The following is a 25,760-nucleotide window of genomic DNA, read 5'->3' on the forward strand; positions in this document are numbered from 1 at the left end:
GTTTTGGTTCGCTTTTTTTTTTTTAATTTAATCCATGTTTGTGTTCTGCTCCACCGTGTGTTTATTTTAAAATCTACTTGTGCATCAACACATTCTCAATCTGAAATGTAGATCTCAGACTGACATGTTTTAAATGTTTGAACTGCATCCAATTTTAAAGTACCACAGTTATCTAAGAAGTACATCAAAGTTTCCTGCAGTGTTCATTTCTCATTATTATCTGTTCTGGAGCACTGATTGTTTTTCAGTATAATTAGTGTAAGTTCTCCTTTTGATCTCCATGTCAGATGTGCTCTCATGTTTACAGAGACGAATCTCCTCCAGGTTTACTCCTCCTAAGTTTTACTGTGTGAAACCCAAACTTCTGCCCTGATTCCACAATTTTAGGTATTGGATCTGTGCAGTGTCAGGTCACTCAGGAGCACTGCTTTCATTTGCTCACATATGGTTTGTATTTCCATCAAATTCCTCCAAAAAAAAAAATCACCCAGAGGGGTTAATGCCAGCTCTGTTCCTCCATGCCAACTTCAGTCTGGACATGGCAGGACAGTTGATAATAGATCTAAAATAAAGCCTGCTGATGACAGATTGCCCCACCAAAACGTTTTTGAAACTTGAACCAGTGAGGTCGGTGCCTCCCCCTTCAGCTTTTTGTGTCTGCGGAGGTTTGGATCCGGTACCAGCGGCCTTAAATCTTGCATTGTTAAAGCAGACTTGTTGTTGCTTATCTTCCTGGAAAAGGATGTGCTCCCAGGACTGGAGATGAGAACCAGACAAGTGCAAAATCTCCATCTGGGCAGGGATAATTAGCCAGTTCCATGGCAGTTCCTCAGAGAAGGGTCTTGGACTCATAAACGAAACATAAATCCACAATATCTCTGTGGAGGGAACATGTAGTAATGCTGCTCAGGGCTGGAAAAGCCTGACCTGGAGGACTTTATCCTGTTTCAAGCATCTTTTCACAAGAAAAATGTGTAGCATACAGCCTAAAGCAACAGAAATGAAAAGAAATCCAGGGAAATATGTCTTGGAAGAAAGTAGAGGAAGAGGCATCTGACCAGTGGGGTTTGCAAAGTTCCCTTTGGGTTTCTGGATGGAGCTGCTGGTTTTGGGGCAATATTTGTCATCCTTGTCCGAGTGTGAGGTGCCTTATGCTGATGCTGAATTCTGTTTGTCACTCAGAGGGAAAAGCCCATCCTGAGAGGACAGGGGAGGGCACAGTGGGAAACCCTCTGTTCACCCTCTGTGCCAGCTGCTCTCAGGAACTCCTGGGGTCACCATGTCCAAATCTTGGCTATTTCGGGCAACCACATCACAGAATCCCATTCATAAATTTCTCAAGTACCATTACAAAAATAGTTTTGTTTTAATTTATTTATATATTCTTTTTTTTTTTTTTGCCACTATTGCCCTGGCATGAACCTCTGCTTTGGAGCCTCATTTCTAATGCCTGCTTTTGAGTGTTTTAAATGTTAATTAATCACTTGTGCACTTTATTTGTCCTTCATTACCCTTTGTCTTCTTGACTATCCAGTGTAGGATGGGAAAAGTGGGTAATGAGGGGGTAGGTAGATTTTTAGTTCTTTTATTGTGTCCTAGGAAAAGCAGCTCCTCCCTCCATCACTGCCACAACCCCCTCTGTCATTTTGCATCTGTTTAAATTTGAGTTCCTGTGTCTGACACCACGGGTGATGTGTGCTGCAGGCAATATCCCCCCCCAAAAAAAGCTGCTGTTCCTTGTTCATCTTCGCTGGACACACCCTAGATAGTAATTTTCCTTTTTCTGAGCTGTTTCTCTCAGAGGGACAGTTGTACTGACACAGACTGAAGGAATCCCGAGGCACCTGCAGTGGCAGATGGCGCTGGCAGGTGACAGCCCTGGAGAAGATTAGGAGCAGCCTGTCTTTGAGCAGAACACTTCACACCCTGCTGGGAGCTCTGACGGGCTCCTGGAGGCTCTACAGTCATGACAAAGATATTTTTGTGGGTGTTCCTTGAAGCAGAGGAGCCGTGCTGTGTCTGGGCACAGGGTGCACAGCAGGCACTGGGTGTGCAGTTTGCCCTTAAGGTGTTGACTTCCTCTTGGCTGGACGCTGCTTTCTGCAGCTCTGCTCTCAGAGCTCCTCTGCTACCACTGGTGGCTGGAAGTTCTCCACACCAAGTGTCCCCCAAAACCACAGGGACATCAGCAGAAACAGATTTTGTTTTGGCATCCAAAAATTAAAGGGAGAGCAGAACTGCCAGTAAATGGTGCAACCAATTATATCCTTACCCAAACCAGAAGAGCCTCCAGCTCAAGGGCAGGATGGGCAGAATTTGTAAATCTTCCAGCTGTGTGGTGTGCCCCAGTGGTGTTGGTGGATTAATGAGAGATAAATGGCTGTCTTCACCAAGAGATCCCTTTCCCCTGTCCCCTTTTTTTCCCTCAGGCACAGCAGCAGCAGCACAGCCAGTGCTTTTGGTTGTGCTGCTACAAAGTGTTTCCATATTTAAACAGTGCTCCGGATTGTTTATTGACATGGATAAGTGATAGAGCATCCAAACCTCTGGGAATCACACCATGAATTTCCCGAATAAATAGGCATTCATTTGGGAAATTCATGATGAAATTCAACAGAGAAGCCAAACAGGATATAGGTGCTCAAAAGACTCAGGATCAGCAAGAAGTGTGCCTTTCTGTCAAACCAGCAAGACATTGTTTTACCATGAAAAGTGGCATTTCAGACACAGATTTTTCTGCAAATGGCTGATTTTTACTGCCTGGCTTTTAAAATCTTGTTTAAACGGTCGTGGGCTGAGTCCTTTCTAAGAGCCTGATGGCTGATTAGCAAGTGTAAGGATGATAGAGGAAGCACCCGATGTTTTGTAGCCTGGGGAGATCCCGATGGAGGCTGTGGGAATTGTTTCATGGCTGCCCTAGGTGTGATGATGTTTTTCCCACTGGAACATCATGTTCGAGGTGGCAACCTGGGTCTGTAGGTATTTCCTCCGCTGGGAACTGGCACTCCAAAAGCTTTGGGCAGAGTCAACTCATTCCTACATTGACATTTGCTCCAGTTTTCAGCACCTTTGGAGCACCCAGCCTTTCACAAAACACAGATTTGTGCCGTACCACTGTGGGATGTCGATCAAGAAGAGTTGGCTCTGTGCACTGAGATTTCCTTGCAGGGTCTTGTTGGACAGCCTGGAGGTGTGCTGTGGTGGCATTCCCTGTCCTGCCTGTCCCTGGTCCCAAGGACAGGCAGAAACCAGCCTACAAGGAGAAAAGGCATAAAGAACTCAAACTGTTGATCTGAGTTACAAATATTTCCTGAAGGAATACAGTTAAGAGATGAGAGTTTTCAGAGAAGAAGAGTTAGTTTCACCTAAATAAAAAATTGTGTTGAAATCAGGCAAAGGAAACAAGTAGATACAGAAACATCACAAGTGTGTGTTGGCTCAGGGGATGCTGTGGCAAGATGCCCATCCCTCTGTCCATCCTTACCCTCATGGAAAGGTAGGTGCCTTCATCCTGAATTGGGCTGGATCTGACAGCATGAAAACAAATATTTACCCCATCAAGCATCTTTTTTCCACCCTCTGCAACTGGTTCAAATATTTTAAATGCTGTCTGTCCCTCAAACACAAAACATGCAGTATCATAACAAAAACCAGCCACTGCTGCAGGCCACAGACACCCAAAAGGTCAGTAAAGCAAAGGGCCCAAGGATGTTGCTAGCATTGTTATCTCAGGCAGATTTGAAATCAATCAGGACTGCAATACCTTTGTTTTTATTAAGCTAGTTGCCCTCTCTTCCTTAAAAATACCAATATTGACATCATTGCTGCAATCAGAACTTTCCTTTCTCTCCACCAGCAATACATTTATTGCACATTTAAAAGTAACCACTTCAAGATAATTTCCAAAGAGCTTGAGTGTTAAAAAAAAACCCCAAACCTAAAATTGTAGAGACTGTTCCTGAGACTAGAAACCTAGCTGACAAAAATGTGTTTTGTAAACTGATTTAACAAACCCACCAGCATAGAGTATGTGCTATTAAAAAGCAATCAACTTTGTAAATAGGCATTTACAGCATATTTTGAACAAGTTTATGGAATAACAGATACTGTCCTTTAGTGTATCCAAAACAATTACTTTCCTAAGCATATTGGTAAAACACGGGGCTTTTTTCTTCATGTAGAGTATTGTTTTTCTAAGTGTTTCAGTGCTTGTAGATAAGCAATATATTAAAGTTTAATTCCATTTTATTCTATTGTTTAGGGGTTTTTAACACAGAATGGATAAACATTTACCAGATAAATGAACAGCACATTTTCCTTTTTTTTAAAAAGAGAAGACAGAGAGTGAAATATTATTCTGCTAACCAAAACAGAAAAAAAACAAAATCAAAACTTGTCTTAGACTTATAAACTTAATCACACTTTAGGGGAAAATAAATTCTTTTCCTAAATTCTAGGATGAAGCCTTGACCCTGCATAAATAACAAGGTTACATCCTCAATGTCTTTCTCAGGAAATATGAAAACAAATAATGTTTTTCTCTCTTTCTCTCAGGGTTGATGTCAAATGCTTGCTCTTGGGAGGAGCTGCTGTTTCCTTTCTTACTCAGAATATCTTTGGGCAGCCCATCACTGGCCATGTGCCTGTGATGAATTTTGGGCTCTTCCATGGTGGAACAGCTGCAGTTTGGGAATTTAAAGAAGATTTGGCTCCAGAAAAGATATGATGTTTGAAAATCTATAATTTCTAGTTTTGCTTGTTTGGGCCATAGTTTTGTGGTGCTCAGAGGTGTTTCTTCAGTGGAGGAGGATTCATTTCTGGTAGTAAGGAGAGAGTGCAGAGGGTTTGTCATGGGGAGAATGATGCCCCTCTGGTGACACTTGTGATTCTCTGGTGATGCTCTTCCTGGGACTGATTTCTCAAAGAATAATGAACAGAAAGATGGAGAGAACAGGAGAATCTTATCTCACAATTTTGGAAATAAAATGCCGGACTAGAGTTGCCCTTCATTATTTCTGTTTCCATTAGTGTTTTACACGGTCATCATAATTCCAAAAAAAGGTCTATAAGTTTTTTGGTTTGTTTGGTTTTTTTTTAGGACATCGCTTTGAGTTTGCCAAGATGTCCTTGTTTATACACAGGTTGAGCTCAATCATCTTTCAAAATAAGTCTCTCTTGGGTTCTTGTGATATGAACTCCTTGGGTTTGTTGTTTGTTTTTTGAGGGGAGCAGTGTTAGGCACCTACATCCCGATGTAGAAATCTGCCTCCTCAAGGTCCACGCCTTTGGGATGGATTCTGAGCTCCTTGTGGAAAAGTGCTGCTGCAGACCAAACAGGAACAAGTTAGGAATGAAACTGAGATACTTGGATAGAGATTTTGGCCCAGCTGCCTGTGAGCAGCTGTGCCCTCCACGCTCTGCTTCTTTCCATTGTACAGGTGACAGCAATTTCATGGCAATTGCCTCTCCTTTGTTTTTGGGCAGGAAATGTACCAGTGTACCTTTGGATAATCCAGGTTTATTAGTAAGCCTGTCTCCTGTTACAAAACCCACAGGGCAGCTGTTTATACTTCGACTGGATCTTGACTGCTCCTTTGATACATTATTAGATAATAATTATTGTCAAAAGCTCCTTAAGGAGCAGAGTGCCTGCTTACATTGACACTTCTTAGGGCTTCTGCCTCTGGTGTGCCTCAGCTTGGTTCCTTAGCACTGGGGAACACAGGGAATGGAATTCCCTTGGATAGACAGGAGCTAACAGAGCTTTTCCCATCACTGATTTGCATTCCCTTGCTCAGGGAGGGAGATTCCACCAGCTGCTGGTGGAACTTGCCCCTTTATTCTCTTGTATTGATGTTGTTCCAAGTTAAAACTGCAGGGCCGTGAAGAAAACTCAGGAAAGTCAAACACACAGCTGGGATCTCAGCTGGATATCTCCCACCCTCATCACCCCACCAATCAGCTCCACCTGCCTGGGCACACCCAAAAAATATATATAAATAGGGTGGAACTCTGCCCTGTAAGCCCCAGTCCCAGTGACTGCCTCTCTCAGCTCAGATGTGGAAAAGCAGCTCCTGAGTGTGCTGCCTGTGGCCCAAACCCTCTTTATCAGGTGAGCAAAGCCTTCCAAGGCATCCATGACTGGGTTTATGCAGCCCAAACCTCCTCCTGACTTTGCATGGAAATGTAAACACCAGTGCAAATGTCTCAAGATTAGGAGTTTAAATGGGAAAGCTGAGGGATAAAGAGCAGCTGTCCCAGTCAGCACATGTGCCATGGCCTCAGCCCCAGGCTGCAGTCCATGACTGAGATCTTTTTAGAGTAAAACTGGTAATTTTTGGATCCTCATTTCCACATGTGTGGTATAAAGAGGCTTTTGTTACAGCCTGGTAAAGGAAAATATACATCATATTTTAAATGTATCTAGATATATTTTATATTTAGACTCTGGTGAGAGTTTGGGTATCCACTGTCCCAATAAATACCAATTCTCTCACCATAATCTGCTTTTTAGTATTTTTTTCCTTTCATTTTATTGCTCCCATTGATAAAAACTGCCTTCCCTTGGAACATACAAATAAAAATAATGGTAATCATAACCCTGCAAAACTTATTTAAAACATGGATTCATGGCTCTCCCATATCTGGTTTTGTTTTCACCATAACCTTGAGCATAGTTTTAGTGCTGATCATTGTGCAATAGCAACAGAAGCAAATAATATTTTTCTGGTGCCTGGCAGAAGAAGAGTGCTTAACTTAGGTGTGTGAGAAATATGTCTGAAAACAGATTGACTTAATAGACCATTAAATAGTTGTTGGTAGCTGTGGAGAAAAAAGTGAAGTTTGTCTTGGGATGGGAAGAGGCTTTATGTGTTTTCATAGAATGTGAGATTTGACAGGGTCTAGAGAAACAGGCAGAGGTGTTATGGTAGAATTTGTATTTTCTTGTCATTTACGTGCTGTTGAAAATGCCATTTCAATCAAAATGTTCATTATCTTTAGAGGTTTTAGGTGGTTTTGCTCTCTGTTTTTACATTTCACAAGGCTTGTGTCAGATCAGGCATGTGTTCAAGCCCAGGACTGCATCCTGCAAATGGAGTAAATAAATCTTTAAAACCAAAAATAGACAGGCATAAAAAAAAATGATGTCATAGCTGTATGTCCTTCTAACCTGCTTTGAGCATGTTGCTGACAATAATAGATCAATAGCTTCAAAGCTGCAGACAGCCTTCCAGGAAAGCTGCAGCCCCACTCCAGAGCCCCACCATTCTCAGTAGTGAGGAACAGAGCTAGGCCAGCTGATCATCCAGACAATCCTGCCAGGAGCTGAAGTTTTTCCACCCCTGTGACTCCCTAAGCACTGGACACAAAGTGTCTGAATGAGCTCTGCCCTTCGGTGTGGGTTGTCAGCATCAGGCACATCAAGGTCATTCTGCTTTGGAAGTATTTCTCCTCTGCAAAGGAAACTGTCCATGGAATCCAGGATTTATTTCACTGAGCTTTTTTTTTTTTTCCTTGAATGGATTGGGTCATAACATCATATTTGATTCATTAAAGTAATAACCAGCACAGATGTAGGCTACAAGTTTTAAAATAAATGGAAAAGCAAAAGAGATGAGTGAGTTCCAAAGTGTCCTACTTAGAGAAGATGAAAGAGGCAGGGTTCACCCTTCTGCAGATGGAAGGGCAGGAGAGGTGTCTGCATCCCTGAAAGGATGGGCAGGAGGTGTCTGCATCCCTGAAAGGATGGGCAGGAGGGATCAACATCCCTGAAAGGACGGACAGGAGGTATCAACCTGCCTGAAAGCTTGGACAGGAGGTGTCACCATCCCTGAAAGGATGGGCAGGAGGTGTCAACATTAAGTTTGCCCCAGGAGAGGAGGGCTCCCTTTGCCTGCGGGGCCAGTGGGTGGTACCAGTGAAAGCGGCTCCCTCTCCACCAGCAGCACAGCTCGGGGCAACATCTGGCTGCTCACAGCTGGAGGGGCGAGGAGGAATTTACATCCGATTGTCCGTGATGCGGCGCTAATGAGCTCCTGCAGTCAGGATTTGAGCAGAGCACAGTTCGGGACGCGTGCGGGTGTTCCTGGGAGAGCACGGCAGCTCTGTTGGTCCGGGGCCAGAGCCTCGTAAACAGGTGTCAGCATCCCAAAAAAAGAGCTGTCCTCGCTGCCAGCAGCGGGTATCCTCGCTGGCATGGCAGCCTGCTGGCTGGCATTCCCGGGCACGGCTCCCCGGGCCGCAGGGCTGAGCCGGGCTGGGCTGGGCTGGGCTGGCCTTGCTCTCCCAGGGCTTTGGCTTCCAAATCTGACAGCGTTGGAGCGTATCAGGGGAAGGAAAAGGGGAAGAGATAGACGAGTCACTGGTGAGGATGATGCTATTTTCTTCTTAGGATTAAGCTCTGAGCTGGAATTTGGGAGATACAGGCGGTAGAGGACGTGCTGAAGGAGGATCCTGCTGCTAGGGGGCAATATGTAGCAAGCAAAACCCCACCAAGAGAGTTTTATTTCAATATCTTTTCTTCAAGAAAAGAACTTAAATCCAAAAGTTATCCAGTGTATTGCACAAGCTAGCATTTTTTTCCATAGAAAGAGTATGTACTATATTTGTTTACTTATTTACAACATTTACTTATAGGTTGTGTTTGTTTCTTTTACCTTATGTGTATATATGTGTGTACATGACTTTCTTAATATTCTTCCTCATTACCTCCATGATTCTTAATTTTTCATTCTGAATTCTATCATGGTTTATATAAAGCAAAAAGATAAGGGTGTGGACATTTAAAAGCCTTGAATCACATGGTCTTGTAACTCTCCTGCTGCTTTCCCTTTTTAACTCAGAAGTCTTTGTGACTTTTTTTGCTCTACCACTTTCTTAAGCATACTCTCTAAAAGTGAAAACAAGAGGAGACCAGGAAACAAAAGAAAACAAAGGAAGGCAGTTTCTGTGACATTATTGGTTTCAGGTGGAGCAGGGAAATGTTGTTCATTTGTTTAGATGTATTCATGCTGACTTGATGATGCTTATTTTAGAACTGATGCAGGGTACTCCTTTAAGAGTTGCATGGCATGAATGCAATTTTAAAATTCATTTTAATGACAAAAATACTTTTTGACAGGGACTATTCAGTGGCTATGCATGGTTATGACTATAATGTTAATGATTGATTGAATCATGGAGAAAATACATTGGTTTCTACAACAGGTTTTTGGTCCTGGTTCACTGGTCATCAACATTCAGTGAAGAAACATTGTCTGAATGAGGAAAGGTTACAGCACAGTGTGCCAAATTTCAGTGGTGGAAAAGTGATCATTAATTAATTTTAGTGTTAATTTTTGCAAGATGAGGTTGGGAATTGTAACAGCTGCGACTGAAATTTGAACAGAGGAGGAAGTGGTTTCGAGTTTGAGGGATTTTTTTTATTAGTTCAGTCTTGTTTCCCATATGGTTCAGAGTGAGAAACTCAAGCATGGGTTTGACTCTGTGCCCCAGAATATTAGGGGACTTCTGCTGACTCAGAATCCACGGGGTTTTGGGATTGGTTTTATGGCTGTGTTGAAATACATTGAGTGCTTCTTCAGGTCTTTGTTGTAGTGTTTTCTGCTTAATAAATAGAAGAGAGTGGGTTAGTCAGCATCAGAAGGCAGCAAAGCCAGCAGTTTTCATAATGCTCACCTCTTTCAGCTCCCAACAAAGAGATTACAGTGCCAGTCTAGCTGAATTAGGACATTATTGTTCTTTTTGCTCCTCACCTTTCCTCTTCTATCCTGCCATAAACAATTCTGAACGTGAATTAATTTTGATATTAAATTATTGTCCTTGTTTAACGTGATTAACATAAAATATTCATGGTTTTAAGTCTTTGAAATGCTCTACTCCAAGTAAAAAAAAAAAGAGGTTTTGTGTTCTGCAACAGAAGGCTTTGACCTCTGCCAAATCAGCACAAGTGAACTGCTTGTAATCCCTGGGTGTTTGTAATTACCAAAGTGGTTTGGATGGCTTTACTTAGGATTAAATCCTGACATCATCCTCAAGTGCAGAAATCAAACTTCTTGTAATTAAGATTGTATCAAGAAAGCTCTCACAGTTCACATATTTTCCAGTAGTCATAATAAACCAAAATTCTATGATTCATTGTCTACCTAAAGCACTTGTTCTTTCCAATATTGCCAGGCTACTGATGTGTAAACAGGAATGGAAATATCGCCTTGTGTCGGGGGGATTGTTTGGGCTTGCACAATGGTGCTGAATCATCTGAGCAGGTCTCCTTGCTCCATGCTGGGGCCTAACAAACCCTGCTTGGAAGTGCAGCCCCAGAGCACAGGGAGGTTGTTTGGGCTCAGTGAAGCTTGTGATTTTCTCCTCTGAACCTGTTCTGTCCCGGTGGTGATTCCTAAACTGGCACTTTTCAGTTCCCAGCTCCATTATTCAGATTCACAGCCAGTAAAAGGTGCTTCTCTTCTAATACCTTCTGCACAATTCTGAAATAACTGGGTTTTACTTGGTACACTTGTGAAAAGGAGGGAAAAGAAGAGAGGACTTTTACTGCACTTAATCCACTGTTTTTACAAAGTTGTTTCCAGCATCCTTCCAGATAAAAATGCAGGTTGTTGCAGTTATGAAGTTCCAAAAGTTGTATTATTTTACGAGTATTTTGCAGCCACAGAATGAAGGCTTGAGTACACAGGAGTCTGCAGCTGCCCACACTTGTTTCAATTCCCATTGTTCAGGGAGGCTGCCCATATGTGCCTGTGAGTGTTGGGGAAGAGAGACCATGCACATGTAGGGAATTGGTACAGACACTCCAGCTGCTCCCATGAGCCGGCAGACTTCTGGCTGCATTTCTATATAAACCCCAAAAAAAGCTCCTTGAGTTGTTACAACTTGCTGTTCAAGTGGCTCTCAGAGTTTGGTGATGCTGCCCTGAGATGTCACGAGTGATGAGATCACTGGTGTCTGTTCTGGGACAGCTGTTGGGGAGTGTTAGACAAGAGCCAGGAGCAGCAGCCCAGGTCTGCAAAGGTGTTACAGGCTGTGCACATGAATATGCAGAGGGTGGTTGCTGCCCAGGTGTTGTGATGATGCTGATGAGCACTGGTGTTCCTGGGAAAGCAGCTTGGGGCAGCAGATTGTGGATGTTCATTTCAGTTCTGGGCAAACTCGTGGTGTTGGCAAGCTCCAGAGGAGCACAACTGCGAATTCCACAGAAGCTTGGCTTTCATAACAGGAATGTTTACCTTGCTCTGATCAGCTCAGGACAGGTGCCAAGGCTTTGGTTGCATCCTCCTCCTCGGCCTGTTGCAGGTTGTTGTCATTGCTGGCTCCTGCCTTGTTCCCAGGAAGACCCTGATCAAAAGTGCAGTGATTATTGCAGTGCCTTCCCAACATTCAGATTGGGCCAGGTGTGGTCAAGCTCTGACCTTCTCTAGGGATGGATGGAGATTTATAACTTCACTTCCTTCCCCATTGTGTGATCACTCTTGTTAGAGAATTGAGATTTTTTTTTTTTTTAATGTTTGGTTGTAATTTCCCTTGTTGCAGCTTGTGTCTGCAGCCTCTCACCCTTTTCTTGTTCTTCACCTATGAGAAGAATCTGGCCCTGCTGTGTCTGTACCTACTCAGTTGGTTGAAGGCAGGAATGGGACCCCCATCATTTGCCTTCCCTCCTTTGGGCTGCATAAGTGGGGGACGTTTTTGGGTTTCCATTTTTCCAGCCTATCAAGACCCCTTGAAGTGGCAGCCTTACCCTCTAGCTTATCAATCCTGCTCCTCAGTTTCACATCATCGGCAAATTTGCTGGGGAGTGAGGATTTTCTTTGTCTCTTCCCTCAACATTATCCCTGAAGTTCAACCAGACCCAGACAGGGTAATTCAGTTTCATGGTTTTTGTTGTTTGGGAAAGCTAATTTAGTATCCATAAATTCTACTGCAGTGTTTTATTTCACTGTCAAAATTAACAAAATCTTGGAACACTTTGCCTTCTATTGCTTGCATAAGTGCCCATATGCAAACACCAGTTTGCATTCTGTAATTTATCTGGTTGCTCAGTTTGTAGTGAAATTTTTATTTAAAATCCTTTAGCCTTTTATATACTTAAACAAGAAATGGAAACAGTTCTGATGTCTTCATCAGAAGCAGGTTGAGATGGAGAAACCCCCAGATTTTCAAGACTATTTAAATAAAAGTGGTTCAGTGAATGAGATGCAGGATGTAGGTACTTGAGGGAAAACCCTTGACTTAGTTTTTCATCATGAACAAATTGAAGGAGGAAACGCCTCCTGAAAAGGGAAAGGCACCATGGCACCTGTCCTCACCAGCAGTTTTTCCCTTCCTGCCCCCCCCTTTTTCCTTCTCTTGCCAAGAAACACAATGATTCCATGAGCCCACGGGGTAAAAACATCCTGAGACACCCATGCAGGATAAAAGATAACTGAGCTCTCTTGCTCTGGAGGAGGAGGAGACCCAGGTAGGGCTGAAGAGGGCTGAGGAAAGCTGAGAAGGGGTGGGAGTCCTGTCCAAGGGCTCATTGGCAAGAGAGGGCAGGAACAGGATACGTTTCAGCTTTTGGGTGGCTCTGGGAGGAGCAAACTGGGATTAAAGTGTTTGATAAAATTGTTCTCTTCCTTCTCAGACGGAGACAGCGAGTTTCATGGGGTGGATTTTCTGCCAGAGGATCTCAGTGAGGCTCCAGAGGAGACAGGAATGAGGGTGAACAAGAAGTACTCCTGTCTGCCTGCTGAGGAGAAGGGCATCCACATTATCAACATCCGAGCCATCGAGGACATCGGCTACGACCAGCATGAGAGCACGGTGAGTGACCACGGCCTGCTGGGTCTCCTCAGCTTCTTTCTCATCCTTCCCACTCCCTGGATGCTCTGGAATCCTCTCCCTCCACTTTCCCAAGGTGCTGGGAAGGATTGCCAGCAGGCACAGTCCATGCTGGTGTGGTGGGGGGTGTTCTTGGGTGTGTGAGAGTGGGAACACATCCCACTGGTTTAACCTGTAGCATAAAAAGGGGCTGATTCTTCTCAGGGTAAGGAATCTGGCAATGAGGCTGTGCCAACCTTTGCATCTTCTTGCCAGTGCAGAGAAGAACAGAAGAGAATGTCTAAAATTTCATACAAAAGGCGTTGTTAACATAGAAAACATTAAACTGATCTTCTCCAGCACACAATAGAAATTAATTAATTTCTCTTTGCTATTAATTGCTCCTCAGTTAAATTCCTTAACACAGATTTTAAAGGAAGTTAGGAATATGAATACTTGATTAGGACTTGGTTATGTAATTTGAACATAAAAAGAAGTTTATTAAGGTGGAGTGGGCTATACAACAGATTCACTGGGGAAAGAGGTACCAGAAAAAGCAACATGGGATTTATTGTGCTTGTGCTTAAAATTAGGATGGAGCATGGAGGAATGGTTCTCTCAGGCTGTTAAAATCCTCCTGCTGTGGTGAAACTGAAGTGTCTTTTCTCTGTCTCATTCACAGCTGAAGAGACATGAGCTTTACATGGTCTAAGTCAATGCAACTCAATTTAAGCACAGCAGCACTGCAAGGGAATATCTGGCCCATGAGTATCTTTCAGCATTTATACTCCATCCTTAAAACAATCTGACCATTAATTTCTTTAAAACAGAACCAAGTTTTTTGGCTGCTTCCTGTTTGCTGTGGGATATAGCTGTTCTCACATATAAGTGAATTTGTTGAGGCTTTAGTAGCCACAGTGGTGGCTCAGCTGGGTTTTTCAGAAATTGCTGTTTAATTCATTAGTAACACATCTTTTAAAAAAATTAAACACTATCCAGTTAGTTGCCATTTGTTAATATTTTGTTACTGTAGAAATTTGCATAAGTGAGTTGCCTGCCACAAGCAGACTGTCAGCTTGCTTTTAAAAAATGTTCGAATTCACAGGTGCATGCCATTTGTCATAAAGCAATTGAAAAGTAATAGTTATTAATGGTCTTTTATATCAAAATTATGCTTATGAACTAAATGAGAATGTCTAGGTAGGGCATAAACATTAACAGACTGCCCTGAAGAGTTTGACATGGTTAAATAACCTCCCCTGTTTTCATGGAATGGGAATAGAGGCAAGAGGACAATGAGTGAACTCTGTGGCGGCTCCAAATGCTGTATTATTTTATTATATATTTATTAATTTGGTGTAAAAGATTTAGGTTAAATGGGAAAGAGAGATGAGATCCTAAGAGAGAGAGAAGCAAAGGCTATCTAAAATAACTTACGTTTGGTGTTTTATGTATGAAATAAGCAGGTGTGCAATCCCAAATAGATTTTAGCATTTTGCAACTAAGACCAATTGCTCTCTTTTGGAGCACAATTCCTTTTTCCTCCATGGAGGATGGACATTCTTCTGTAAACTTAGAAGCCAGAAAAGTTCCCTGGTCACTGAAAAGCCACTCCTGTGTTGGGTATTTTTTGTGATAACAAACGCCAATTACTAGTGAATTTTCTTCCTTTTTTTATTTTTAATATTATACAAATCTCCAAGGGTAGAATTGTGAATTATGCATGAGAACTGTTATAAAAGTAGAAATAAATCAGTTGTTAGTACCCTTTGTTTGTTGGTTTCTACAGTTGCCCTGTGCAGTTTTCAGATAAATGCCTGGAAATGAAATTGGTTTGAGCTGTACCTTTCATGTATCTTGCAACACTTACCCAGCATTAACCCAGGCTGGGAATAAAGCCATTGCCACCATCAGATTGCATAGTGACATGGGTTTTATAAGTGGGAAAGAGAAGTGGTGAACTCAATAAGCAGTGACCCCACTTCCCTGGCCGCTTTCCATGGCGTTTTTGGCCGTGCCGCAGGAGCAGCTGGCTCCCTTCAGTCTGTATCTAAGATGATCTCTTTCTCAGATGATATGGACTTGCAATGATAGATAAGAGAAGTGAGAAATGTTTCCACACGATATTAATCTATTTGTCAGAATTGCAGCATTGCAGATGTCATGGGTGGAAAAGGACAGACGATCTTAGCGGCGATTAACCCCCAAAGGAGAAAACCAAACCCAGCAAGTAGCTGACTTATGAACCAGTGTGCTGGTGATTAGATTAAATCCCAGTCATGCAATCTATTTATTTCTGGCCAATAAAATCCCAGCTGGCTATCAGTAAAATTAAAGGTGTTAACTTGCAAAAATTTTTGGAGTAAGTAGCATGGGGGGGAACTCCTCCCATCTGCTGGCTGTCTGGAGAGAGGGCATCGTGCGCTCCAGGCAAAAGGAGCCTTGAGAGGAGAGGATGGTCTGTCTGGTGGTTGTTTTGGGCTGTGCATTCATTATTCTTCTCTCTTCTTCTCTCCATACACAGTTATTAAATTCCCTATCCAAAAACCCAGATGCTGACTGCAAATACGGGCTGTACTTCAGAGATGGCAAGAGGAAGGTGGACTACATCCTGGTTTACCACTACAAGAAGTCCTCAGCTGGGAGGACTCTGGCCAGGAGACCTCAGCAGAATGATGCCAGTGTCCGAAGCACCAGGCAGGACCAGCCCCTCCCTGGGAAGGGGGTGCAGCTGGAGATGGGGGACAGTGAGCCTCACATGGATTACCACGAGGACGACAAGAGGTTCCGCAGGGAGGAGTACGAGGGGAACCTCGTGGAGGCTGGGCTGGAGCTGGAACGCGATGAAGATGTAAGGATCCATTTAGAAGGGTAACAGAGGGTGACTGGTGGCCAGGTCCTGGGGGATGCTGAGCTGTCCCAGTGAGCCTGGCTCTGATCAAGGTTGCACAAGCTCAGCCCTTGCAGGATTTGATTGCAGTTCTGGCAGCCAGTGCCATCCTCGCCCACTGATTTAGCTGGCTGCACAGGAGTGTGCCATGGTGCTGAAAATGCCCTGATGAGGTGAAGCTTCCTGACTTTTCTTGGCCAGGATTTGTGGCACATGCACCATTGCAACACGGCTGTGTTGTGCTATCTGGAAGTGAGGTTTAAACTGCTCTGAACACTTATCCCAGTTTGGTGGGTTTACAGTATGCAGTGGTTTGGATCCTGTATGAGAGGAAAAAAAAATCAGATACAGGCAGTGTCATTTATTCCTCAATATAGGCTTGAGGAGAATTAAATTAGTTCAGGAGGCTCTGGTCCACGCTCCTGCTGGAGCACGTGGGTCTGTGTTACAGTTTGCTCTTTCCATTCTTAGACATGAACAGTACAGCTTGTAACATCTTCCACCTGCACCCTGAAAACAGGATATTCTATTAAAAGCCCATTAGACTGTGTAAAAAAATGATGTATGTGAAGTGCTGCCAGTGTGTGATTAGTAGAAATAGACACAGCAGTATTCATTTCAAAGAAAGCTGCTACAATTATCTGACCCAACCAATGTGCCCCAGACTCCTGAGAGAGAGGGTAAACATTTATGCTGGTTTTATTTACAGGATCTAAAAGTTGAGATCAACATTTCAACCTGGGAACAGGCTGCAAAAAAATAAATCTGTCGCCTATTACTCACAAATTACAGACATTTATATCTTTTATATATTATGTATATGTAATATATATACTTAACATGGTACAATGCAAGAAAAGCCCAAAACCTTTCTCCTTTCTGTCTAACAGTGAAAATCAGACTTGCTTTCTGTCCAGCTTGCAGGTTCCTGTAGCAAACAGGGAGTTTGCCTGTGCCAAGTCATAGATATTGAAATCCTTTTGCCAGATGGGAGGTTCCCCCTATGACATGTAATATGATTTCAAATTATACAGGAGGGCTCAGGGATCAAACCAGGACACAGGAAAAGAGAGGGAACTCTGTGCTTTCAGTGCAAAACACCAAACCACATGAGATCAAAGTGTAGAGATGAAAGAAAGATGTGGGGATTTACATCAGCTTCCGCAGCCAGCACATCCATGTAGGGGGAAAGATCTGCAATCACTTGGGCCTGACAAGCCACAAAGCTGCCTTGGAGACCTCACTGATTCCAAAAGAGCCAAGGCTTCTTAAACAGATGGTGTTTAATAAACCACTTAAGCTCTCTTCAATGAAATGGCTGGATGGTCACATAGAGAGAGTGGTGGCCACTGTCTCGATGTCCACAAATAATTGATTAAAACAAGGCTGGGTTGAGGGGGCTTGGGGCAGCCTGACCTGTCCATGGCAGGAGTGATGGAACTAGATGACCCCTGAGCTCCCTTCCAACCCAAACCATTCCATGGTGCTCTGAGTAACCAGTTTCTAAAAGCCAGGGGGAACACAGCTGTGTGAAAGCTAGTTATTGCAATAACTGGGTTGGTGCAGCAGCAGGATTAGAAAGATTAATTGAAGTTCATTTCTCTTCTGTTTGCTGAATGCCTCCCTAGTTGGGTGTCATTTGTCCAGTGCCTTTGGAATGGCTGCTCCAGGGGGAGCAAACATGGGTGTATGTGGGAGTGCCAGGAGCAAACATCCATGTCCAGCCCTCTAGAACACAGCTCAGAGAATTACTGGGCTGCAGGCAAACCACTAATATTGCCATTAACTTCTGTCCTCCTTTTGCTTTGTTTGGTGGAGTTCTTCCTACTGGTTTTCCTAACTATGATGCCTTAATGGGGATATTCACATTTGATTCTGAGGTATGAGCAGCAGGGACTCTCTCAGCCCCAGCAATTACAACACACTCACCAAATCACACCATTTTGGCTGGATGCCTCTGCTTCAAATTTAACTGGCTCAGCCTGTATTTGTGTCCACAGTCATTAGCTTTTATTTCCCAAACAGTTTTTATCTGTTTAACCTTGTGGTAATTGCTCTGGGAGACAATAGCACTTTTTGAGTCACATTCTATAAGAGCAGCTCAGCACAGTGAGGTGTTCAGTGTTTGTCCTGTTGTTAGAAACCAACTCTCTCAAACAAATGAGATTTGTCATGTTGGCCCTAATGGACTGTTTGTTCCTTAAATATGTATGAATCACAAGGGGTAATGTATTTGATTTCCTCTCATCAGTAACATTTTCCCCTGTTGTTTTTTTTTTTTTAAAGACCAAAATCCATGGGATTGGATTTGTAAAAATACATGCACCATGGAATGTATTGTGTCGAGAGGCAGAATTCCTTAAGCTCAAGATGCCCACAAAAAAGGTGAGTCTTGATTTTCTTGTTTTCCTCATGAAAGCATAATTTAAACATATGTTCCTCTCAGAGCACCTTATAAGTGCAGACTTCTCTTTCCACGAGCATTTTCAAAACAATTAACTGATGTGCACCAGAAATGAAAGTCACAAATGTACATGCTTGGGTCAGCAGAGGGAAAAAGTGGAAGGAAGAATGGAAATAAAGAATTTCCAGCTGCTACCACTGTCTGTGCGTGATGAGAGTGATTTCATACTCAGTATGTTTTAAAAGAAGAGGTTTCAATTGATGGTGGAATTTCTGTGTGCCTTTTGGACATTTTTTTCTCACTTGAAGACTGCTAAAACTGAACACAAGGATAGGAATTTGTCTCGCTGGGTTTAGTGACTATTCACATACACAGTCAGTCATGTTTGCAGGAGCTGGGGCCACTCAACCACAAAATAAATTACCTTTCAGAATATTTGAAATATCATTAAAGGAATGACAGTGTATTTTCATCAATTCTAAATCACCTGTGATAGATAGATAGCTACCTACTCAATGAGCACAGCTCAGAGGTGGATTAATATTTAAACACAGACTAAGTGCAGGTCCCAGACTGCACAAAGTCCGTAATGGAGCCAGAGACAGTCTCTAAGCCCAGCATCATTTATTACAACACTAAAACCACACTTTTGGTTTGGATTTCATATTAATCCCCAATATTGCCTCACTTACCAGGGATTTTAATCAGGAGCACAATTATATAAAAAAGTCTGTTGTCATCCTGTGGTTGCCTAAGCCTTGGTTTGACTTTCCCATCCTTTTCTTTCTGGATGATTTCAAGAATGTAAACTTCACTCCTCAATAGTTTATTGTGATATATTTATCTAATATTTGCTGGTTGATTCCCTACAGTTCACTCTGAACTATGGATAACCAAAAAGCAGTAAAGTTTCACTGTTTCATTTTTTTTCTCTTTGCCCCCTCAGATGTATCAGATCAACCAGACCCACGGCCTCCTGAAAAAGATCAATTCTGTGATTCAAAAAATAACGGAGCCCATCCAGCCCAAAGTAGCAGAGCACAAACCTCAGACAGTGAAGCGCCTCTCCTACCCCTTCTCCAGAGAGAAGCAGCACTTGTGAGTGAAAGCCTTCCCTGAATATCCACAGGTTCCAGCCTCTGACAGCAGCTCAGGCACCAGGGGGTGAATGGGAACCTCAACACCAAAACTTTGGTGGGCATTGCTGCAAAAAATATTTCCATTTTGCAGTAATTTTACTTTTTGGGGGATTTTTTTTTGCTCACTGTTGAAGGATGAGTCTCTGCAGAGAAATCTCTGTGTGTTTTAGCTGCTGTTGTGGCACATAATGTGCATCTGTATAACTGTGCACTTCACCTGTCGGGCTGCCAAAATGGGATTTATAATGTGATTTATAACAGTCTCTTCTCCACATTAAATAAATTGCTCAGTAAAACTTGTAGCCAGAGATGTGGGTTGATAAATTTCAGAATAATTTCATATATCTGGTGTGGGCAGCTGACACAGGTAGTGCCAACCAAGCCTTGCCTTTGAAGTGCTGTGAAGTCAGAGGTGGCTTTGCCATCGACCCCAGATCAGCAAGAACAGCTGTAAATGTGGGTGTAGGGAAAAAATCACGACGTAGAGCCCAGCCAAAGCTTCTCCTGCCCTGGATTGCTCTGCTGCTGCTCTTCCCTGGCCAGCATCCCAGAGGAGTCACTTTGAAGGCCGTGTTTATGGATGTGCCAGCTGGAACAAACAGCAGTCCTAGGGCAGGATCTCTTCCCTGCACCCCCAGGGCTTTGAGGGTTTCATCCAGAGATGCAGAGCACGGATGGGCTCGGGCCAGGCAGTGTGTGTGACATCTTGGCCTGTCCTTGGACTTGCAGGAAATGTCTTTGTGTGTTGGCTGCATGTAGGGCGTTCCTGGAGGTTCAGGGAAAGTCCAGAATATGCTCCTGATGGGTCTCACACTGATTGCAGGTGGCTTTTCCAGGAACAGCACCTGTGTCTCTGCTGGATGAGGGAGGAAAGAGAGGCCTCACAGGGAAAATTAAAGATTATGAGGGGAAAATCAAGGCCAGCAGTGGTCAGGGATTCAGCTTAAATGAGCGTCAACACTCTCTTTTCTGCTGGAAAACCTATAGAGACATAAAGACATAAAACAGTGAAATGTATAAGCTGCCTCTTTAAATTGTGGGAGTTGGGTTGGACTTGCTTTTTAGCAGGGTTTCTATAAGCTGTTCTTTAATTTGAGATCCCCAGGAGAAATGAAAATATTGAAGGGGTCAACAAGAACAGGAAATTACTGACTTTTTTTTTTTACCTAATGGGCTTCCTTCTAATCTTTTAACAGATTTGATTTGTCTGACAAAGATTCCTTCTTTGACAGTAAAACCAGGAGCACTATAGTAAGTACTGCCTATAAATAATTTATGGTGGATATTGCCTCAGTCGTGGTGTTAACAGCTTTAGTGCAATGCCTGTTCAAGTTTATCTTTCTTAACTAAATGCCAAGGATCTCCTGTGCCATCAGGTACTGAAATGATTCCAGATTTAGTGCTGAGTAGTGTTTGATGCCAACAGGTTGCTGCATTTTGGAAAATATTTTGGATCTTCTTTCTAGCTCATGGGTAATTTTGTTAGTAGAGATATCACCAGCTGGGAATGTTTAGATTTTACCACTCCTTCTGCCCATCAGCTGCCTGTGCCCACGAGGGGTTTAACTTTTTGTAGTTATACATTGTTCTTTTTGCAAAATGCTGCTAAATACCCTGAGACAAATTCCAGCAAAACAGCCAGGTGTTTACTGGGAGTATTATTTATAGCTTTTTTGGGGAAAATTCTCTGTAATGGTGGTATTGAAAGTGTTGAGGTTGATGGCTTTTATCTGACTTACAGAACATAGAATAGAGCTGGGGAAGAAGGTGTAGCCTCATTTATAGCCACCAAAGGAGGAATTGAAAGGCCAGCTCGTGTGACATCCAGGGCAGCTGGAAAGGGCAGTGCCAAGCAGCCCTGGCTGCAGCACATTTCAGAGGATAACAGGGACTCTTTGCTCCATTCCACTGCTCCTAACTGGTGCCTTGGAATGTGACTGCCAGCATGCTTTTATCTTAAATATAACTTCAGCCTTTTGGGATGCCAAGTGGTTTCCAAAAGAGCTTATATCCCAGTCATAGCTGCCTTTCATTGCTGTGGTGATAAGGGCTGTAAGATATCCAACTTCCCTTTCCTGCTCTGAAGTTCCAGCTTATTCCACAGTGTAGTTCCCCACCAGCCTGAAGAGCAGGGGTTTGATGTGAGCACTGGTTATGGGGGTGAGGTGAGCTGGGCCAGGGGAGGCAGATTCAGGAGCATGGAAATGGGGAAGAAAAAGACAAATATTGGTTTGGTTTATTTGCAAATAAAACATTTAACTTGAGATTGGGGGGGAAAAAAGCTTGGCTTTTGTTTGTGGGCTTTCTCTTGTATGTCCAGATGTATAGGGAAAAAATCTTGTAAGTACAAAGAACTCAACAAATGAAGAGTTCAAATTCATGATAGGCTGAGCAAGGCAGCAAGACAAAATGGCTCCATGGGTGAGCAAGACTGACTGGAAAATGGACTGAAGCAGGAGCTCAGAGCAGCGGCTGAGAGGAAAAGGAGGGACAAGGGTTTTTTAAACAACTGAAGGAACACTGGGCGTATAAGAATAATGCTGGTGCTGTGCTGCTTTGTGTGAAATCCCTGCAAATCACCCAGTAATGAAGAACATATTGAATGTTTCCCAACATCATTTTATTCTGTGTGCATTGCTGTTTGTATTCTTCTTTCTTAAAGTTCTCCCCTGCCTTTCTCAAATGTATTTTTGAACCGCAGTGCAAATATTGACCCTTCCACCTACTGCGAAATGAACAGGAATCTAGTCACTACCCATGAGTCTTTGATGAATAGAGACTAAGCCAAAGACCTTTTAGTTATTAAAAGAGAAAATAAAAAAAATGTATTATATAACTGGAAATCTCTCTGTGACAGCCCTTTAATTTACTGGGGTTACAAGACGACAGACTCATATGTAGACTTCGGATGAGCTGTGGGACTTGCCCCGGATGCCCTCACTTGCTTCCTCCAGTGAATTGGGCAAGAGTCAAGTTAGCACACAGATTAGGGAGCTGGGAAACTGTCCCCAGCTCTGCTGACAGGCCAGGCAGTGGGGCAGGAGGTGCCTTTGCTCCAGGTTTCCCTGTGCTGCCTGCTCACCCTGCCAGAGAGCATTGCTGCACGGGAACGGCCAAGAGCCGAACCTCGCGGGCAGCCTGCTGAGCTGTGCAAAGGTTACTCGACAATAAGTGCAATAAATCCCAAAATAAATACATCTGTTTTGCCACTGAGGTCAGGCAGGCTCAGAGATGTTAAGGTCAGCCTGTGTTAGTCCAGTTTGATAAACGGCTGCGTGCTGTGTACATGCCGTGAGCCCAGAGCTCTGCGCGGCTCCTTGGGATGGAGCCAGCCTGTGCCCTGGGGGCCAGGGAAGAGCTGCTCCAGGTGGAAGAGCACCCCTGAGCTCCAATCGATGGCTAACATGAGCAAAAATTGCATTTCTGTTGTGCCAGGGGTAGATGTAACCCTGTTTGCCCCCGTCAGTTCTCCTGGTAGCTGACTATTTAGCTAAGCTTTTCTCTTCTGTACATAGAGAGCTCTGAGCCTTGCTCTCCTGAACACCATGACTTTTATTAAAGAGTGATGACTTCATCCACATCTTGGTTTGGCCAATATTTGAGCTGTACACAAAAAGATTGTCCTTTTCACTGGCAGTGTCTGAAGTAACCCTGCCTTTTCTTTTGCTTCTGTAGGTTTATGAAATATTGAAAAGAACAACGTGTACCAAAGCAAAATATAGCATGGGTAAGGAACTTTATTTAGCTTTAAGATCAATATCTTTTTCAGGTATTGAAAATAATTGTATGTTGTAAATGGCTGTGGAGTTTAGGTTTTCCCCCTGCTCTCTCATTCGATGTATGTGGATGTAATTGTTTTATTTGGAAATCTGATTCAATTTATGCAGCTGTTTGACATTTTCTCAAATGTTAATTTATAGATTAAATTAAATGGTAAGTGAGCATGTAGCTCCTGCAGATGTGACTTAGGATGGATGGTGACATAAAGCAGCAGATGAGATGTGCTCTGTGTTCTACACTCCCTGAAATGGATTAAGGGTATTTCTGTGAAATCCAGTACCTGCAGTGAAAATCTGTGGCTTGGCCCATTTCGTTCAAGCAGGAGCCTCACATTTTATAGTGGGGTGGTTTTCTAGTGACTTGAGGGGAATGGTCTTGACTGTCCTGAGTGGAACTGAGATGAGCCCTCTGGAGCAGCCAGGGGCCAAGGCTTGCACTGGAACTGGGCACCTCAGCCCTCAGGGCAGGTGCTGCAAGTCAGGGGATGTGAAGTTTGTACTACCACGACCAAGAGTTCCAGGATTTCAGCCCTAGGGTTTGTGCTGTAAGAATTAAACTCATAATAAAGATGAATTGCAAATCAGGCCACCTTGAAGATTTGTTGGCAGCTGATCCTGCTCAGCTGTTATATACTTTATTTTATACGTGATACTTGACTGTGGGACCAAAGTTAACAAATAGTTAATGGTAAATCCAAACAAAGTGAGAAAAGTGCGTAAACATGGAAGAAAATGTTTGGTAACTGTTGAAATCTGTTATGGCACGTATTTGCCTACAAGAAGTTAAATAAAACAATAGGAACTTGAATTACAGGTAGTTCTGTTCAATATTGACCCATCAGCTGCTTAGAAAGACATCAAATAATAGAAGAACAATTACGCCACAAATTATTTCCATGCTTTGACTTTTGTGTTGAAGTAACAACACACAATGCACAATTGTTGACTTCTAATATACACTAAAATTTGGTGTCCAGCCAGTATTAACAGAAGGGCTGTTCTCTGTAGCATGGGAAATTCAAATTATTCTGTGACTTTTGAGACCCCTTTTTAGTCTGGTGCTGGATCATTTTCACTGGAAATTACATCTTTGGACTCTTGAAAGGGGAAGGTCACAGAGCTCAGTTTGAATTCTTGACTTGGAGTTGGTTTCTCAGTTGATTTTTTTTTTTTTTAGCCAGTAAATGGGAAGCACAGCAGGGATTAGTTGAATATGGAAGACACTCATGTATGGTAGAGTGTTAGGATTCCTGGATGTTTCTTCTACCTGAGACTGGCAAGGCCACACAATATTGCTAATAAAAATGCTGCGTGGCCAGCCCAGCATAACTCAATCCGCTCCTTTGTGTTCCAGTGCTGGAATGCTGGGTTACAACCCAGCAGAGGTGGCAAACAGATTTAAACAAACACAGATAATGTTGCAGCACTGCTGCCCAGCAGGAAAAAGGCAGCTGCCCAGGGAAACACTGCAGCCTTTGCTATTTATTGGGAAAATTTTGTGAAAATGTGAATCTGGCTTCACTTTTAAATCCAGATCTGTAGTACAGGGGGACTATGTAGCTCTTTTCACAGCCCTAGAAAAATCATTTATCTGCTCACCAGTTGTGTCTGCCAGGAGTGTGGAAACATTTGCAGACAATTCATAGACCTGTATAATCTTAAATAGGGCTTTGAAAATTAATATCAGTATCTGCAAGATACTGAGCACTCCTGGAGCTGCTCTTCCAGCAGGTGATTAGTATCTCGAAAATGTTAATGAACTTGAACAATCCTCATTTCAAGAGCAATCAAGAATGACTCTACAGTGAGCTGGTTCCTAGTTCATAGTCACTGTTCCTTCACTCCCAGTCCCACACTCTTTTCTTAGCCATGAGCTGATGGGCAGCATTGGAGCTCACCAGGACACCTCATTTTTCTTTTCTTTTTTTAAGTCTTTTCAAATCCTTCCCAATACCAGTGGCCAGATTTATATATATTATTTTTTTTTCAGTTGGCATTAATCACTATTGCCCTGCACAAAGACAAGTGCTTGGCTTAGCTCTGACTGGTTCATTCCATCCCTAAATGTATGTTCATGGGCAACGTGATGCTTCCAGACATGGTGAACGGAATTGGAAGTAGCTCTATTAAAGCCAGCAGCTGCAGGAGGAAAGAACTTTAGGGAATTAATGAGCTACAGCCCTCCAAAGGCCCAGGTCCAGCCACTTTTGGGGATGGTGCAGCCCTCCTCCAAACTTCTACACCAACTCCTCCCTCTGGCCCCCAGTTAAGGAGTGACACCACTCCTGGGAAAGGCAGGACTCCTCCCAATCCCTTGTGCCACAGACATTTAATAGATGAAGCACTAATTGCTTTCAGCCTCATGCATGTCACTAATAAACGGCTGTGTAAACAGGGAAAGGAGAGGGAAGAAAGAAGGAAACTGCCCTTTTAAATAAAAGACGAAAATGTGGTAAATATGGTAAGTATTACGCCAAGGTCTTCGCAAAGGCTTTCCCTACAATTTCTCTGATCAATCTGACACCTGCATTCAACACTTTGCGTGGGTGATGCGTGTGGATGTGGGTTTCCCTGTGCCATCAATTCCAGCCATATTCTTCTTGTGATCCAGCCTTCTGCTACACTTTCAAATCTTCAGGCTTGCCCTTAAATCAAACTGACTTTTCAGAAAATGTAATTTATTTTAATGACTAATTCCAAGTCATTGGCTTCTAATTCTTGATTCTCAAATATATATG

The 25,760-nt window shown here is 43.1% G+C and overlaps 1 protein-coding gene across 1 annotated transcript in view; it reads left to right on the top strand.

The window, feature by feature from the left end:
* ANO1 (anoctamin 1) overlaps positions 1–25,760 on the top strand; it is a 69,702-nt gene that overhangs the window by 17,234 nt on the left and 26,708 nt on the right. Inside the window, exons 2-8 of the mRNA XM_030949357.1 lie at positions 12,635–12,813; positions 15,335–15,661; positions 17,987–18,085; positions 19,051–19,202; positions 20,440–20,494; positions 22,919–22,970; positions 25,418–25,483. Coding sequence (XP_030805217.1) covers positions 12,635–12,813; positions 15,335–15,661; positions 17,987–18,085; positions 19,051–19,202; positions 20,440–20,494; positions 22,919–22,970; positions 25,418–25,483 — 930 coding nt within the window. The remainder of the gene's footprint in view (positions 1–12,634; positions 12,814–15,334; positions 15,662–17,986; positions 18,086–19,050; positions 19,203–20,439; positions 20,495–22,918; positions 22,971–25,417; positions 25,484–25,760) is intronic.

The sequence above is a fragment of the Camarhynchus parvulus genome, chromosome 5 (genome assembly GCF_901933205.1).
Source record: "Camarhynchus parvulus chromosome 5, STF_HiC, whole genome shotgun sequence".
Lineage (NCBI taxonomy): Eukaryota > Metazoa > Chordata > Aves > Passeriformes > Thraupidae > Camarhynchus > Camarhynchus parvulus.